The following is a 17,968-nucleotide window of genomic DNA, read 5'->3' as shown; positions in this document are numbered from 1 at the left end:
CTCGCGCTGACTCAGCTTAGAGGGAACCAGTGTTCCCTCTAAGCTGAGTCAGTGAGAGCTAGCTCACAGTTTTTTAGCCTCTGGCTCACACATTTTTGTTTCCGCTCAGGAAGGGATGGCTCCAGAGCAAACTCATTTATGCAGCAGCCAAATCACTTGCTCACGACCAATGTTCCCTCTAAGCTGTGGAGTCTTGTGAGCAAAAATTCTACTTTGTGAGCTACCAGCATTAACGCTGTGAGCGAGCCATGTGGCTACTGCATAAATGAGTTTCCTCTGGAGCCCTCCTTCCTGAGCTAGGACAACAATGTGTGAGCCGGAGGCCAAAAAACGGTGAGCTAGCTCACACTAACTCAGCTTAGAGGAAACACTGCTCACGACTTTAATGCCAGTAGCTCACAAAGTAGAATTTTTGCTCACAAGACTCCACAGCTGAGAGGGAACATTGGCAGGGAACCCTGGCCTTCCCCTCTCCGAGGCCAGCCGCCCTCCAGGCCCTCCCAGAAGGAGCCGCCGGGGCGGAGCCGCGTGAGGGGCCGGGTCGCCGGGCGGCCAGCCTGGGCCCAGGGCCGGGCGGAGGAGCGAGGGAGGGGGCCGGCCTAGATGGCGGAGGCGGAGGCGGCGACGCGGACGCCGCTTCCTCCTCCCCGCCCGCCCTGTGAGGAAAAGTTGCCGGGCCGCTCTCGCCGTCCAGAGGCGAGGAAGGAAGAAGGGGAGGAGGGAGGCGGGAAGGAGGAGGAGGAGGAGGGAGGGAGCCGCGGCCGCTCTCGGCGCGCCAGCATGGAGCGGAGGAGCAGCAGCAGCAGCAGCAGCCCGCCCGCCGCCGAGAAGGAGGGCGAGCCGGCGGAGGAGGAGGAGGCGGAGGAGGCGGAGGAGGCGGAGGCGCCCCCGGACTCGCCCCCGTTCTTCCTTCTCTACCCGGGCCGGGGAGGCGCCGCCGCGCCGGGCTTGCGGCCGCAGAGCGCCTGGAGAGCCGCCCCGCCGGGCCCGTGCGGCGTCCCGCTGCCCGTCCTGCTGAGTTACGTCGGGCCAGAGCCGGGGCAGTACCGGAGCGGCGACGTCGGTGAGCCCCGTCCCCTCCTTGCTTTCCTTTCCTTTCCTTGCCCCATCCCGGCCGCTGCCGTCGTGTCTCCCCGCCGGCCCCACCCAGACGCGCGCCCGGGCTGCTGCGCCTCCTGCAAAATCCGGGAGCGAGGAAAGACACGCGCGCCTCTGCCTCCTCTCGCCCTACTTTGGGGTTGTTGTTTTTTTAGGGCCGAGCCTTCTGGGTGTGTGAATCAGTGTTCTTCCCTCTAAGCTATGGAGTCCTGTGAGCAAAAAATCTACTCTGTGAGTTTACTGGCATTAAAGTTGTGAGCCAGTGATTTGGCTGCTGCATCAATGAGTTGGCTCTGGAGCCTTCCTTCCAGAGCTAAGACAAAAATGTGTGAGCCAGAGGCTAAAGAACTGTGAGCTAGCTCACACTGACTCAGCTTAGAGGGAACACTTGTGTGTGTGTGTTTGTGTGTGTTTTTGCACAAAGCCTGCTTTTGAATCCCCTTCTGTGCTGGGGGGGTGCGTGTGTGAGAAGCAGCCCCTTGCGAGTGCGCCCTCCCCTTAATTCACCCGGTTGCAGGATCCTTTGCAAAACCTGCTGGATCCTAACCCCCACCCCACCACACCACACCACACCACACCACACCACACCACCACTGGTTCAGTAAGAACGGAAAAGCATCTCCTAACAGGAGAGAGCTAAAGACGTATCGTAGAGCAGGAACGTCAGGTAAGCCTCGATCCTTTTTATTTGGAAGTTTAGTTCCTCCATGGGTCTGGCTGCCAAAAAGGGACTTCGGTTTGTAGCTGGATTCAGGTGGGTCGCCCTGCTGGTCTGAAGCAACAGAACAAAGTTTTGAGTCCAGGGGCGCCTTTTAAGACCAACGAAGTTTAATTCTGCGCATTGGTGTGTGCACATGAAAGCTTAGACCCAGAATTAAACTTTGTTAAAGGTGCAGGTATCTGAAGAAAGTATGCATGCACAGGAAAGCTTATACCCAGAATTAAACTTTGTTGGTCTTAAAGGTGCAGGTATCTGAAGAAAGTGTGCATGCACAGGAAAGCTTATACCCAGAATTAAACTTTGTTGGTCTTAAAGGTGCCACTGGACTCGGACTTTCTTATAAGGGTTGTTGCTTTTCCTTCAGTGTAGCTTGCGTCTTTCACTTCCCCATGCCTTTTCTGCTCATTGCCAAAGTGGGCTTTGGCACATAAAAGTGTTTATTAGGATGAAAGACTGGGTTGATACAAGCTACAAACATCTTTTAAGTAAATTTTAGTTATTTGATTAGAATATAACATACAGCTTTAAACCTCACATGTAACACATTGCAACCGATATGAGGTCCAGTGCAATTCACCGAGATGTGAAAAGCACGGTAATATAATAGAAGACTTCCCAGTACATAGAGAAAATACTTCGATAACTATGACGTAATTAACAATGCTTAAAGAAATTACATGTCAAAACCTCAGTAATTGCACTTAAACAGAAAAAAAATTGAACGCAAGCCACAAACATGTTCAGAACAGGAACCTCACATAAACCCCAGTGAGAGCCAGTTTGGTGTCGTGGTTAAGTGAACGGACTCCAATCTGCGAGAACCGGGTTTGATTCCCCACTCCTCCACTTGTACCTGGCTAAATGACCTTGGGCAAGCCGTAGTTCTGATAAGAGCTGTTCTTGAAAAAGAGCAGTTTCTGTCAAGAGCTCTCTCAGCCCCACCTACCTCACAGGGTGTCTGTTGTGGGGAAGGGAAGGGAAGGGAAGGGAAAGGAGTTCGTAAGCTGCTCTGAGACACCTTTGGGTACTGAAGGGTGGGGTATAAATCCAATCTCTTCTTCTTCATCTGCATGTTCATTCCTCAGTGGGATTTGCTCCCAAATCAAGGGGCATAGGTTTTCTGCTATTATGTATTCTTTTTTGTTTGTTTGTTTCCTTTAATATAGCTTTCTTCTTTCATCCCTCCCCCCTCCGCCTTTTCTACTCATTGCATCTGTCAAAGTGGGCTTTTGCCCATACAGGCATTTGTTGGGATGAAAAACTGGATCAATACAAGCTAAAAAACGTGTCCTGGAACAGGAATGTCACATAAACCCCAATCCTGCGTATGCTTATTTGGAAGTTCCTCGGTGGGACTTGCTCCCAAGTAAAAGGACATGGGTATGCAGCGGTCATGTATTATTTTGGTTCATTTCCTTTTCCTTTAATATAGCTTTCTCATTTCATTCTTCCTGCCCCCCACCCCGCCTTTTTCACTCATTGCATTTGTCCAAGTGGGCTTTTGCCCACAAAAGCATTGGTTGGAATAAAAGTTTGTTAGTTTTTATGGTGCCGTGAGGCTGCAGCAGACTAATTGGGCTATTTTAGTGGAATTATTCCCCCTCAATAATTTTTCCTTTCTATGGAGAAAGTTTCCCTCTCACTGGTGATAGCCCCTCTCTGTTTCCCTCAAGGATTTAGTTGTTAGTGTCAGAAAACTATTTTCTTCATTTTTCTTCAGGAGCTCACTGTTTTAACAATTAGGAAAAAAGGGGGAGCCTTAATCCAAGTCCATTGGTTATTAGACGACTCTTGATACTGCTTGTATGGATTTATGCTGTGCAATCGATGTGCTTTCAGTTTCAGTGAGAAAATTGGTAGAAAGTTGCATTCAAAAGCTTATACCCAGAGAGCCAGTTTGGTGTAGTGATTAAAAGCGGCGGACTCTAATCTGGAGAACCGGGCTTGATTCCCCACTCCTCCACGTGCACCCTGCTGGATGACCTTGGGCCAGTCACAGTTCTCTCAGGAATCTCTCAGCCCCTCCTACCTCACAAGGTATCTGTTGTGGGGAGAGGAAGGGAAGGCCATTGTAAGCTGCTCTGAGACTCCTTCAGGTAGTGAAGAGTGGGGTATAAATCCAATCTCCTCCTCTTCTTCTCCTTCTCCTCTTTTTAAAGAATCAGGTGTGCAGTAAGCACGGTTGTGTGTGGTTTTGGTGCTTAACAACCAGGGATTGTTTGACGGCGCAATGCAGTGCTTGAGCTGCAATGATTTGAAATGCAGGACACGATGGATGATGATTTTAGGCTTTAGGGTTGAAGACATTTTTGACCTCTTCTTTTGCATTATCTTTATTGGTTTGTTGTTGTTCAGTCGCACAGTCGAGTCCGACTCTTCGCGACCCCATGGACCAGATCACGCCAGGCCTTCCTGTCTTCCGCCGTCCTCTGAAGTTGGCTCAATTTCATGTTTGTTGCATCTATGACACTGTCTAACCATCTCATCCTTTGCCGTCCACGTCTTCTTTGACCTTCAATCTTTCCCAGCATCAGGGTCTTCTCCAGGGAGTGCTCCCTTCCCTACTCGTTTGGTGGCCAAAGTATTTGAGCTTCAGTTTCATTATCTGGCCTTCCAGGGAACAGTCAGGGTTGATTTCTTTTAGGATTGACTGATTTGATCTTCTTGCAGTCCAAGGGACTCTCAAGAGTTTTCTCCAGCATCATAGTTCAAAAGAATCTATTCTTCGGCGCTTGGCCCTCTTAATTGGCACGGAGGCTTTATTCCAGATGAGGGGTGAAGAATGCAAGAACCTTGTGAGGGAGATAGATTCAGGTGGGTAGCAACAGAACAAAGTTTGAGTTCAATGGCACTTCTAAGACTAATCAAGTTTAATTCTGGGTATAAGCTTTCGTGTGCATGAAGAAGTGTGCATGCACAGGAAAGCTTATACCCAGAATTAAACCCTGATGATCTTAAAAGGTGCCACTGGACTCAAGCTTTGTCCTGTGAGAGAGGTTAGGCTGGGAGTGTGTCAGTGGTTCTAGGTCACGCAGCAAACTTTCATGACAGTGTGGGGGGTTCAAATCTGGGTCTTTCAGATCCTGGTCTGACACTCTAACTCAGGGGTGTCGAACTCATTTGTTATGAGGGCCGGATCTGACATAAATGAGACCTTGTTGGGTCGGGCCATGTGTGTTATAAACTGTAATGCCAGGTAGCGGAGATATAAACTTTATAAAGGACACAAACACAAAGTTTTTTTGAAAACTTAAAATAAAAACATGCTTAAAACATTAGCACTCTTTGCATATTTTGTTTATTTAACAGTGTCTGTTAACTGACACTTCTTGCTCTGAATTATTGCATCAAAATGTCTGTGCTGTTGCAATCTTGAGTGTGCTGTTCAGGTGTGTATCTGTAAGCTGCAAACCTACGATGACGCAGCAGCAGCAGAACTGGAAGAAGAAGCAGAAGACATCCAGTTCCACTTTGGGCCTGAGAGAAGCCCTCTGGGGGGGCCTGATCCGGCCCACGGGCCACATGTTTGACACCCCTGCTCTAAATTGCTACACCAGGGCTGCACACACACACACTAAATAATCCACTTTCAGTGCACTTTCTAACTGGAATTTTACTGTGTGAACTGGCAAAATCCAGTTGGAAAGTGCATTGAAAGTGGGTTGAAAGTGGAGTATTTAGTGTGTGTGACCGCAACCCAATTGGGATGTTAACAAGGAGGTCTTTTTAGCTCTTTCTGTATTTGTTTATCTCTTCATGAGGCTGAAGGCTGGGCCGGAGTAAGAATAGTTTCAGGGAATGAGGTAGCTGGAAGAGGCACTGAATGTTTCAGACTGCAAGACGTTGAGATTTCCTTGAAATCTGTCCTCGAATCTTAACTTTTCCATGTGACCTTTGGCTCCCTTTACTCCCAACTGCAACCAAGCTGTGTGTACATCCTGTTGCACTTGTTTACTTTTGTATCTCTCCCTTTCCTTTCTTCTCTATTATCCGTTACAGATTGTAAATTCCCTTGGGACAGAGACTTTCCGATTTTGCCTCTGTAACTCTGTATGACAGACTGCTGCTACATATATAATAGGTATTAGTAGCCAGAAATTTAGGTATTAGTAGCCAGTTTGGTGCAGTGGTTAAGTGTGCAGACTCTAATCTGGGAGAACCAGGTTTGATTCCCCACTCATCCAGGTCCAGCTGCTGGATGACCTTGGGCAAGCCATAGTTATGTCAGAGCTGTTCTTGAAAAAAGAGCAGTTTCTGTCAGAGCTCTCTCAGCCCCACCTACCTCACAGGGTGTCTGTTGTGGGGAGGGGAAAGGAAAGCCGCTCTGAGACTCCGAGTGAAGGGTGGGGTATAAATCCAATCTCCTCCTCCTCCTCTAGTGATTATTACTATTGTGTAATAATCAGGTGGCAACCTTCAAGAAGAGGCTGGATGAATATTTGTCAAGGATGCATTAGACTGGTCCTGCATTGGGCAGGGGGTTGGACTAGATGGTCTGTATGGCCCCTTCCAACTCTATGGTTCTGTGAATTATTTTTGGAGCACCATCAATGCAAATGCTGGTTCATACTTTTTCAAGCTAAAAAAGACAACCTCTGACCCAAGGCTTGTAGGGTCACCTGTCAGAACCTCTTGTCCTTTGTGGGGTTTTCTCCTAGCTGAAATCCTGCAGATTCTTGAACGTCTATGGTGATACTGACCTTAAAATCCCTTTATGGCTTGTGGCCAGGATACCTTAAGGACTACTTCTAAATGAACCTACCCAACTGCTGCGGTCCTCTTCAGAGGTCCTTTTTTGGGAGTCCCCACCATCGGAGGCTAGCTGGGTGGCAATTTGAGAAAGAGTCTTCTTGGTCGTGGTACCCAGATTATGGGTAATAATTACTCGATTATTGTCTTCTGCCAGTGGGTGAAGAAGTATCCATTTGTCTGATGGTTCTGCACTGAGTCTTCGTCCTTTTCATGTGCTTGTGTGTTTTGTTTGAATTGTTTCTGTATATTTATGTGTTTTTAAATCTTGTTTTAATGTTTTTCTTGTTTGCCACATGGGAGACCCCAGCTTCAAAATGTTTTAAATAAACACAGAAGTTTGGGAAATTGTGATTATAATGTCATTGGCTCACCTGAATCCTTCCTATTGAATTATGGAGTCTATCCCAAATAAATTTAGAACATTTTCTCTGTATAATGGCCGCAAGGTTGGCAGGAGCTAAACATTGGAAACAGGGGGAAATACCAACACATAAAGCTTTATTTTGGATAAAAGTAGAGAATTGTACGTACATATAAAGTTTTTGGTACTACAAAGAAACAAGGATTTTACCAATATGAAACTTATTTGGATACACACCTTAAGCTGTATGGAACTGTGATATTTATTTATCTGGTCTTAAATCAAAGATAATCATATCCATATTTTGCTGCAGAACCTGGTTTAATAATTTGGTTGTCCAGATTTGTATTTATTATTACTTCATTCTGATCTTCTAAAAACTGCTGAGCTTTGTGTATTATGTATAATATTCGTAAATCAATTTTAAAAAATACAAAAAAAATTCTTCTCCTCAGTTATAGCTTCCCAACTGTCATTTTCCTGTCCACCCCAGTACAGTGGCACAGGAGAAAAAGACAGAAACTTGCAGAACCAGGGGGAGATAATGATTATATAGATGTGTTAGTAGAGTGGACTGAGAGAATTGAAGGCATTGATCCGCCGTGGGATCTGTGTGCTGAAAAAGATAGATAGATGATGATGAGCAAAGACCAGAGGTCGATTCGGGGGGGGGATCGCAGTTCCCCCGGGTGAGGTACAGGGGGCGGGGCACATGACGAAGCCCTGCCCCCTGCTTCCGGCTGCCCTGCTTCCGGCCGCCCTGCTTCCGGCCCTCATTCAGCCAGGAGGAGGCAGGAGAAGAGGGGAGGGTAAGTTGCTTCCTCCCCGCCTCTCCCCACCCCTTCCTGCCTGGGGCCAGGGAGGGCCTTGGCGGGGCTTCCTCGCCTTCCTGCTGGCCTTGCAGGTCCACCGCCGGGCCCCTGATGTCAGGGGGTGTGGCATATGCTAATGAGTTATGCTAATGAGTTCCCCTAGCTCTTTTTCTACGAAACGACCCCTGGCAAAGACTGACGTGCAGTGCTGGAGTACCAGTTTAACCTGCCCAGTGGTGTGCACATCTCCTTGTCTACAGATTTTAGCAGGGTTAATGAACTGTTATACTGACTCATACTATAACTTTATCAGCCAGTTAATTATCTGTGTTAAGCAGAGGAGGAAGTTGAATCAGAGAAGTTATTTGCAGCTAGAAGGGTGGCCAGAGCATGTAATTGGTCGCGCTTCTCCTAGTAGGAAGGGCGGCGATAGTAACTTTACTTCGTATCGTAGAATTGGCTAATAATTTTGGAACAGTGTATTATTTGGAATCGGTTTCATATTAGCCGTGATGCTTCCGTTCTGTTCTTTGCAGATGAATCTTCTCAGATCCACTCCAGCCTAGATTTCAGTCTTGGGTTGTATTGGGTTGCAAAGGTGACTGGAGCTCTGTCGGGTCCTTTTGCCAGTTTGGTGTAGTGGTTAAGTGCGCGGACTCTAATCTGGGAGAACCGGGTTTGATTCCCCACTCCTCCACTTGCACCTGCTGATGTGACCTTGGGTCAGTCACAAGCTCTGGCACAGCTGTCCTTGAAAAAGAGCAGTTTGTGTCAGAGTTCTCTCAGCCCCACCCACTTCGCAGGGTGTCTGTTGTGGGGAGGGGAAGGGAAAGGAGTTTGTCAGCCGCTCTGAGACTCCTTTGGGTAGTGAAGGGCAGGGTATAAATCCAATCTCCTCTTCTTCTTTTACCTCACAGGCAGTGTTCCCTCTAAGCTGAGTTAGTGTGAGCTAGCTCACAGTTTCTTAGCCTCCAGCTCACACATTTTTGTCTTAGCTCAGGGAGGAGGGCTCCAGGACAAACTAATTTATGCAGTAGCCAAATCACCTGCTCACAACTTTAATGCCAGTAGCTCACAAGGTAGAATTTTTGCTCATAGGACTCCACAGCTTAGAGGGAACATTGCTCATAGGGTGTCTGTTGTGGGGAGGGAAAGGGAAAGGAGTTTGTAAGCCACTTTGAGACTCCCTTGGGTAGTGAAGGGCGGGGTATAAATCCAATCTCTTCTTCTTCTTCTTTTACCTCACAGGGTGTCTGTGGTGGGGAGGGGAAGGGAAAGGAGTTTGTAAGCCGCTCTGAGACTCCAAGTGAAGGGCGGGGTATAAATCCAATCTCTTCTCCTCTTCTTCTTCTTCTTTTGGTATCCCCAATTAATGTTAGGAGAGGGGCCGTGGCTCGGTGGCAGAGCATCTCCTTGGCATGCAGAAGGTCCCAGGTTTAATCCCCAGCGTCTCCAGCTAAAAGGATGATGTGTCCGTGATGTGAAAGACCTCGGCCTGAGACCTATGAGAGCTGCTGCCAGTCTGAGTAGACAATACTGACTTTGATGGAGTCCCAGGGGTCTGATTCACTGTATAAGGCAGCTTCATGTGTTCGTGTTGACAGGATCCTGGGTGTTGAAAAGGCCTCTACATGTTGTCTTACCCTTTGTGATTCTCGGCTAGTGAACTGTACCAGATAAATTTTAAGGCTTCTCGGCAGAAATTCTTAATGAGAGCCATTGTGGTGTAATGGTTAACATGTTAGACTAGGATCAGAGAGACCTAGGTTTGAATCCCCACTCTGGCATGGACACTTGCTGTGCCAGTCACGCACTCTCAGCTTTGCCTACCTCACAGGGTTGTTGTGAGCAATAAAATGGAGGAGAGGGGAACAGTAAGCCACTTGCGCGCCCCCATTGAGGATAAAGGCAGGGTTTAAATAAAGTAAACAAAGGCTGCGGTCACACGTACTAAATATTCCACTTTCAGTGCACTTTACAACTGGATTTTGCCAGTTCACACAGCAAAATCCAGTTGGAAAGTTATTTAGTGTGTGTGACGTGACCGCAGCCAAATAATACCTCTCTCTGACTGAAGTGCTCTTTCTTAGATCGTGGAAAGAAGCTGTTCATCTGACCCCTGCTGAAGAAACTGTCCTTGGGCAAAAAGAATGTGGCCAGCGATAGGCTGGTTTCACAATGCTCGTTTTGGGGAACGTGATTAACAGTGTTGTGGCTGGGCAATTGCAGTGATTCCTGGGCGACACCTCTATCTGTTACCAATGTTCCCTCTAAGCTGTGGTGTCTTGTGAGCAGAAATTCTACTTTGTGAGCTACCGGCATTAAAGCTGTGAGCGAGCAGTTTGGCCACAGCATAAATTAGTTTGTTCTGGAGCCATCCTTCCTGAGCTAAGACAAAAATGTGTGAGCTGGAGGCTAAAAAACTGTGAGCTAGCTCACACTAAGTCACCTTAGAGGGAACATTGTCTGTTACCCTTTTCAACCTGACTTCAGGTACACAGATGGCTTGGTTGCTTTCATAGGTTATCTGTGTCTGTCAGTGGGTGTGGGACATGCTTCTCTTCTACTACCACTTGATGCACCAGCAGCTTTTGACATAGTGGACAGTTTGGTTTTGTTAGAGAGCTTGGAAAGTCCTTACAGACAGCCTGCTAACCTAAAAGAACTTCTCACCTGCAATGATAAACTACTTAACAGTCACATGGACTCTGGTACCAAGGCCTGCGACAGACCCAGATGCCGACTTTGTTCACCTATCGGTCCTAGCAACACCATCAGTGGACCCAGCAACATCAGCCATACAATCTCAGGTTCCTACTCCTGCTCATCCTCTAATGTGATTTGTGCCATCATGTGTCAGCAATGCCCTTCAACCCTCTACATTGGACAAATAGGCCAGTCCCTTCGACGAAGAATTAATGAACATAAATCTGACATCAGAAACAACATTAAAAAAACAGTGTGGGGACGTTTTAAACTTCCAGAACATTCAGTTGCTGACTTAAAAGTAGCAGTTATCTTACAAAGGAATTTCAGAGGGAGATTAGAAAGACAGACTGCTGAATTGCAACTGATAATGAAGCGCAAAACAATGCGTCCACCTGGACTGAATTGAGACCTAGGTTTCCTGTCTCATTACCAATGCTGGTTTCTCCACGCCTACTATCTCTCTGTGTATCACACCTAATCCAATCACACCTGCTATTGTCATTTGTCTGCTAATGTCATTTGGCACCTGAAATCACTCCACTTTCAAATATATAGGACAGATGAACCCACATTCTAGCTGTATCTGAAGTGAGCACAAAAGCTCATACCTTGTCCTTGCCACAAATTTTGTTAGTCTTTAAGGTGCTACTGGACTCTTACTCTTTTCTACTGATACAGACAGACTAACATGGCTACCCATCTTGATCTATCTGCTTGGAAAATGGCATTGGTCTTGGGGGAAGAGTGTTGGGGTGGCGTCATTCTTTTCTGATCATGTTTTGAGGGTTGTAGTGGGGATTTCTTAATCAGCCCTTTGGGATCTATGTTTGTAGGGTGCTGTCAGGCTCTGTCTGTCACCCTTGTGTTAGAAAAGTCACAGAGTGGCAGAACCCGAAATACATTTGGTCGTTTTATATTTGGTACTTTGGTTGCTCTTGCTCTCAGGGTAGCCTTAAGCAAAACATCTTTGGCTAATTTCGTCATCTGTAAAATGGGCATAATGGTGACTTAGAAGCTGACCAAGAAAAGGAACCATGATCTGTTCTTGTCCCAATTTTTTAAAAAAATACATTTTTTTTTCATGTTGAAAGAGTTGGGGGTCTCCATCTGGCCTGTGTGACTACCGAGTCTGTTCTTTTGAAGGAAAAAACTACACATCCTAGAGAGATACCATATGTTGTTTTCATTTATTATGGATGAAGGGAGGTCACAATACGGTTACTGCATCTATGAAGCTCACTGTCTGTCGGTGGAAACCTGAGGAGAAAACTCCAGGCTCAAAGCTTGTATGTGTAGTCAGTATTGTAGTAGCTTGGTCTTCCCAAAGGCTCAGGAAGCACATGGAGAGACCAATTATCTGACTCTGTATTGAGGCAATACTTCCTAAACCTAAACTTTTCTGAATGCTTAGGAATGGTTCGTGAAATGGGCCGCTCTTCAATGGTATGTGTACTAAAAAGTGAGGTTTCCCTAATGGTTCTAAACAGTATATAAACCAAGACTCCCAAACCACTTCAAACAACATTATGTTATTAGTGATATGACATAATATGCAAAACAAAACAAGTCCCACCTTGTTATGTGATACCTGATGTATATTCTGCAGTGCTCTTGTGCTATGTTGTTGTGTCCTGGGTGGTTCACATCGAATAGTTGGCGTCAGTTGATGGCTTCAGTTTTAGTGCCAATCAGTGCTCCCTCTAAGCTGTGGAGTCTTGTGAGCAAAAATTCTACTTTGTGAGCTGCTGGCATTAAAGTTGTGAGCAGTTGGCTGCTGCAAAAATTAGTCTGCTCTGGAGCCATCCTTCCTAAGCGAAGGCTAAAGAACTGTGAGCTAGCTCACACTAACTCAGCTTAGAGGAAACACCGGTGCCAACTGTAGTTTGCTATTGCATCTGAACAGTCATACTGTGGTTTACACTCTCCCTTCCAAACCGCGGTTGCAATTCATTTGTGTGCAATCCACAATTTGGCTATTCAGTTGTGTGAAATGGTCGGAAACTATTAATGGACTTAAGAGTTTGGAGGGGAAGCATGTGAAGCAATGCTCCCTCTAAGCCGTGGTGTCTTGTGAGCAAAATTTCTGCTTTATGAGCTACTGGCATTAAAGTTGTGAGCAAGTGATTTGGCTGGTGCATAAATTAGTTTGCTCTGGAGCCGTCCTCCCTGAGCGAAGACAAAAATGTGTGAGCCGGAGGCTAAAAACTGTGAGCTAGCTCCCACTCATTCAGCTTGGAGGGAACACTGATGTGGAATACAACACTCATTCATGTGTGGTTGTTGTATCAAAATCTGGCCACCCCAAGCCACTTATATAGAATGCTTTAAAAGTGGACTTACAAATGCAAAGAACTGGCCAGTATAAAAGCACAAGTTCTAATTTTTTTGAAGGAGGAAGGGGATCACCAATGGCTTACTGTTTTTCTCCCTATGTGCAAAAGCCATTGAAATCAGTATGCCCACACCTTTCAGTAAAGGTAAAGGTTCCCCTTGCTCGAAAGCCAGTCGAGTCCGACTCTAGGGTTGCGGTGCTCATCTCCGTTTCAAAGCCGAAGAGCCAGCGCTGTCCGAAGACATTTCCGTGGTCATGTGGCCGGCATGACTAAACACCAAGGCACACGGAACGCTGTTACCTTCCCACCGAAGTGGTACCTATTTATCTACTTGCAATTTCTTGCTTTCAGTGCTTGTGTGTAAAGTGCTGTCAAATTGTAGCCGACTTATGGTGAACCTGTAGGGTTTTCAAGGCAAGAGACGTTCAGTGGTGGTTTGCCATCGCCTGCCTCTGCATAGCAACCCTGAACTTCCTTGTTGGCCTCCCATCCAATCGCTAACCAAGCCTGACCCCGTTTAGCTTCTGAGATCCGACAAGATCAGGCTAGCCAAAAGATGCCAAAAGCATTTCAGTTTTCTGGGCTGATCAAAGTACTGTCTGCTGTCCTGATAAGAGAAGGGAGGGACCAAACCACAGATCGTGGAGGAGAGTCTCTGTACTCTCACTTTCAAATGTATTACATTTGTAGGCCAATCCTAGACCCATCTTTTTGTTGTTCAGTCGCACAGTCGAGTCCGACTCTTTGCGACCCCATGGACCAGATCACGCCAGGCCTTCTTGTCTTCCGCCGTCCAGCTCTGAAGTTTGCTCAATTTCATGTTCGTTGCATCTATGACACTGTCTAACCATCTCATCCTTTGCCGTCCCCGTCTTCTTTGACCTTCAATCTTTCCCAGCATCAGGGTCTTCTCCAGTGAGTGCTCCCTTCTCATTTGGTGGCCAAAGACCCATCTACTTCGAAGCAAATCCTACTGATTTCATTTGGACTTAATCTGTATGTCTAGAATTAAAGTGTAAAACTTCCGCCAGAAATTGAACAACTGCCTACCAATTCTACTTTGTGAATATTTAAAAATATTTGCTAAATTACTAAACAAGTTACCCTGCCCATATTGTGGTTACCTAATAAGCAAAGGGATTGAAAGGCTGTTGAGGCAATGTTAATCTTCTAATTCCACTTAAATGTCTTAATTATCCTTCTCGGCAGTCGCAATGGGATCTCTATGTGATTTTTTGTTGTTGGTGGTGGTGGAAAGTGCCGTCAAGTCACCCCTGACTTACGGTAACCCTGTGGGGTTTTCAAGGCAAGAGACGTTCAGAGGTGGTTTGCCATCGCCTGCCTCTTTCCACCACCACCACCAACAAAAAATCACATACAGATCCCATTGCGACTGCCGAGAAGGATAATTAAGACATGACCCTGGTATTCCTTGGTGGACTCCCATCCAAATACTACCAGGAGCCGACCCTGCTTAGCTTCCAAGATCTGATGAGATCGGGCTAGACTTTTTTTGGGTGGGGAGTTAAAATTCCTGTTTTTCCAGCCACAACTATAACCTTTGAACACCTTTTTATGACCTGAAAGCAAGCTATAATATAGAAGTAAAGGTAAAGGTTTCCCTTGCTCGAAAGCCAGTCGAGTCCGACTCTAGGGTTGCGGTGCTCATCTCCGTTTCAGAGCCGAAGAGCCAGCGCTGTCCGAAGATGTTTCCGTGGTCATGTGGCCGGCATGACTAAACACCAAGGCGCACGGAACGGAACGCTGTTACCTTCCCACCGAAGTGGTACCTATTTATCTACTTGCAATTTCTTGCTTTCGAACTGCTAGGTTGGCAGGAGCTGGAACAAGAGACGGGAGCTCACTCCGTCATGCGGCACACTCGGGTCTCGAACTGCTGAACTACCGACCTTCCGCAGCCTGCAGTTCAGCGTCTTAACCACTTGAGCCACCGCGGCTCCTATAGAATATAGAAGTACATTGCCTTTATTCCGTACCTGGCCTTCAGGCTCAGTGAAAAGGCAGACTATCAATAAAGTAAATGAACCTATAACTTTTCAGGAGAGAAGTCTTTGTTGAATATTGCCCTTTTAATTATTTATTAGAAACTGAGCCCCACCGTCTGTATACTCCAGGCTTTTTCTTACTTGGAAATACTTTAGCTTGCTGCCATAGATATAAAGAACACAGAGATCAGTTCTGCTGAAAGAACACAGCGTGGTGTAGTTTGTTATAGTATCCGATAGTGAAAGCTGTAGTCAACTTTGGTCTTATTTAGAAAATTGTTAGTGCTTTAAACTGTTGTTGATGACTAATTTAACAAATGGTTAGTGCTTAATTTAACTGTCAAGACTGTATGCATTTCTATACTTCTTGTGCAATAGAAGAATCAGAGAGAGAAACTGAGATGCAGAAGTTTCATCTAAAGGGCAGCACTCCCAAGGAATATGCATAGAGAATCAGTAATAAAAATGTTGCAATTTGCCAAGTTCTTTTACATCAGGAAATCCTGCTGGGATCTCACATCTAGTGTCTTAGGACATTGTTACTAAAGAACTGTTTAAGCTGTGGGTGAGCTATGATGGGTCAGCCGTGTTCGGAATGCCGGAACAGTTTTTGCAACTTTCTGTGCGTGTCTCCTAGTGTTATATTCAATCCTGCACAGGAACAGCGAGTGGTATGATTCCAGTGTATTGTATGAAGCGAGAGAGGTTTTCTGAACCCCTTTGAGCAGGGTTCCTCAACGTTTCTGAGCCTGCGGGCACATTTGGAATTCGGAAATGGCATGGTGGGCAGAACAACAAAATGGCTACCGTAGGAGGCATCGCTAGCCACAAAATGATGCCGCAGCTTAACTTCAGTAATGCAGTGCGGATCCATGTGCTGTGGTGGCAACATTTTTTTAAAATCCACATAGCCAATCAAATCTCCGATAGTCAGAAGCATTGCTGGACATAAGCCCTACCTGGCTCCCCCTGATTCCTAAACCCATGGTGGGCATCAGAAAAGGTACCAGCAGGTACCCTACAGTGGGGACCCCTGCATTTTGAGTATTTGTGCTATTTTGCAGAAATCCCCAAGAAAACGCTGAAGTCTGAATATAGACTCAGTAGGAAACATAATAGAATCATAGAGTTGGAAGGGATCTCTAGGGCCATCTAGTCCAACCCCCTGCACAATGCAGGAAATTCACAAATACCTCCCCCCCATGCCCTAGTGACCCCTGTTTCATGCCCGAAAGATGACCCTCCCCCCAAAAAACCCTTCCAGGATCCCTGGCCAAAGTGACCTGGAGAAAAATTGCTTCCTGACCCCAAAATGCTGGAACAATTACTTGTTTGTCCCCCAATCCCACCCCTTTCAGCTTCCAGAATACCTTGGAAGAGTAGGTGATTCTTCCCTCCCTGTATTTAACCTTGCAAAGCGATGTTTAATGTGTGTCAGTAATCCTGAGTACATAATATGGTTGAATGGTCAGCTCATTTTTTTTGTAAACTAGCTTTGCCTCCTTTCACTCATTTACTGTCTTCAATTGCAGCCTTTGAGGTGGATGATATTGAATACGACATTCGCTTTGAGGGGTACATAGAAAAGTGGCGTAGAATCTTGTTTTTTTATTTACCTTGGTATTCAGACTTCATACGAAAACACTTCTTAAATGTCCAGTAAGAACATAAGAGAAGCCAATGTTGAATCAGGCCAATGGCCCATCCAGTCCAACACTCTGTCACACAGTGGCCAGAAATGCCAGGTGCCATCAGGAGGTCCAGCAGTAGGGCCAGGACACTAGGAGCCCTCCCACTGTTGCCCCCCCCCCAGCACCAAGAATGCAGAGCATCACTTGCCCCAGACTGAGAGTTCCCGTCTATACCTTGTGGCTAATAGCCACTGATGGACCTCTGCTCTGTATGTTTATCCCATTAAAGCCGTCCATGCTTGTAGCCGCCGCCACGTCCTGTGGCAGTGAATTCCATGCGTTAATCACTCTCTGGGTGAATAAGTACTTTCTTTTATCCATTTTAGCCCGGCTGCTCAGCAATTTCATGGAGTGCCCACGAATTCTTGTATTGTGAGGAAGGGAGAAAAGTACCTCTTTCTCTACCTGCTCTATCCCATGCAGAATCTTATAAACCTCTTATAATGTCACCCCTCAGCTGTCATTTCTCCAAGCCCAAGCGCTTTAAGATTTCATCATAGGGAAAGGGTGGTGGTGGGCTCAACCAGGCCTTCACAGGGGTCAAGAGAGGCCCGGGCGACTTCCGTTTTTGAGGGGGCCCCCCATAAATTACAACACGAAGAAGTGCGAAAGCAATGATACAGAATTAGTAATATTATATTTTATTAAATGTTTACATTTAATACAATAAGGAAAAAAGAATATTGTAAGACTTTGTAATAAGTGTTCCTAATTTTTATTTAACATGTGAGTTAACGTCAAAAGTGTAAATTTGAGGGGGGGCTGAGAATGAGAGGCCTGGGCCAAATGGTGGCCCTGCTTCCCGCCCCCCCCCCCCCCGAGGCCCTGGGCTCGACAACAAAATGGCCGTCCGCCAGAAGCTGAGGCAACCACAAAATGGTCTCCGTGGGAGGGAGAGCCACACAGGCAGAAGAAGCCCCAAGTGCAGTAATTATAAAAGATATACCATGGAAGAGGAGTGTGAGAGAGTAAAAACACTGTGGTGGGAGCTGCCACTGAAACAGTGTTGTTTTAGTCTGCATAGTCACTCACATCTCCAGTGGCCAATCAGAAGCCCTGATGGGCACCCCCCCCACACACACACCTAGTTTCTAAAAAGCCGGTTTGTTATAGTGGTTAGGGGAACAGACTCTAATCTGGGAGAACCGGGTTTGATTCCCCACTCCTCCACATGCAGCTGCTGGTGTGACCTTGCGTCAATCACAAGTTCTTTCAGAGCCGTTCTCGCACGAGCAGTTCTCGAGAGAGCTCTCTCAGCCCCACCTCCCTCACAGGGTGTCTGTTGTGGGGAGGGGAAGGGAAAGGAGTCTGTAAGCCGCTCTGAGACTCCTTTGGGTTGTGAAGGGCGGGGTATAAATCCAATCTCTTCTTCTAAAAACACTTGGTAGACTCCCGGAAAGGTGTGGGCAGACACTGTGATGCACAAAGGTGCCACACTGGGGGCTGCCACATTAGGTGTTATGCATTATTAACACGTGGTAGCCT

At 46.5% G+C, this 17,968-nt stretch overlaps 1 protein-coding gene across 3 annotated transcripts in view; it reads left to right on the top strand.

Moving 5' to 3' along the window:
* The first annotated feature begins 716 nt into the window (after positions 1-716).
* Positions 717-17,968, top strand: part of RUFY3 (RUN and FYVE domain containing 3) — a 94,428-nt gene continuing 77,176 nt past the window's right edge. For all 3 annotated transcript variants that reach the window (XR_001482955.1, XM_015427120.1, XM_015427121.1), the window contains exon 1: positions 717-1,063. Coding sequence is in view for 2 of the 3 variants with exons in the window: in XM_015427120.1 (XP_015282606.1) it covers positions 781-1,063 (283 nt within the window). In the remaining variant the exon portion in view is untranslated. The remainder of the gene's footprint in view (positions 1,064-17,968) is intronic.

Source organism: Gekko japonicus, unplaced genomic scaffold (genome assembly GCF_001447785.1).
Source record: "Gekko japonicus isolate JY-2015 unplaced genomic scaffold, Gekko_japonicus_V1.1 scaffold565, whole genome shotgun sequence".
Classification (NCBI taxonomy): Eukaryota; Metazoa; Chordata; class Lepidosauria; order Squamata; family Gekkonidae; genus Gekko; species Gekko japonicus.
Note: the sequence above shows the minus strand (reverse complement) of the source record. Positions and strands in the feature narration are given on the sequence as shown.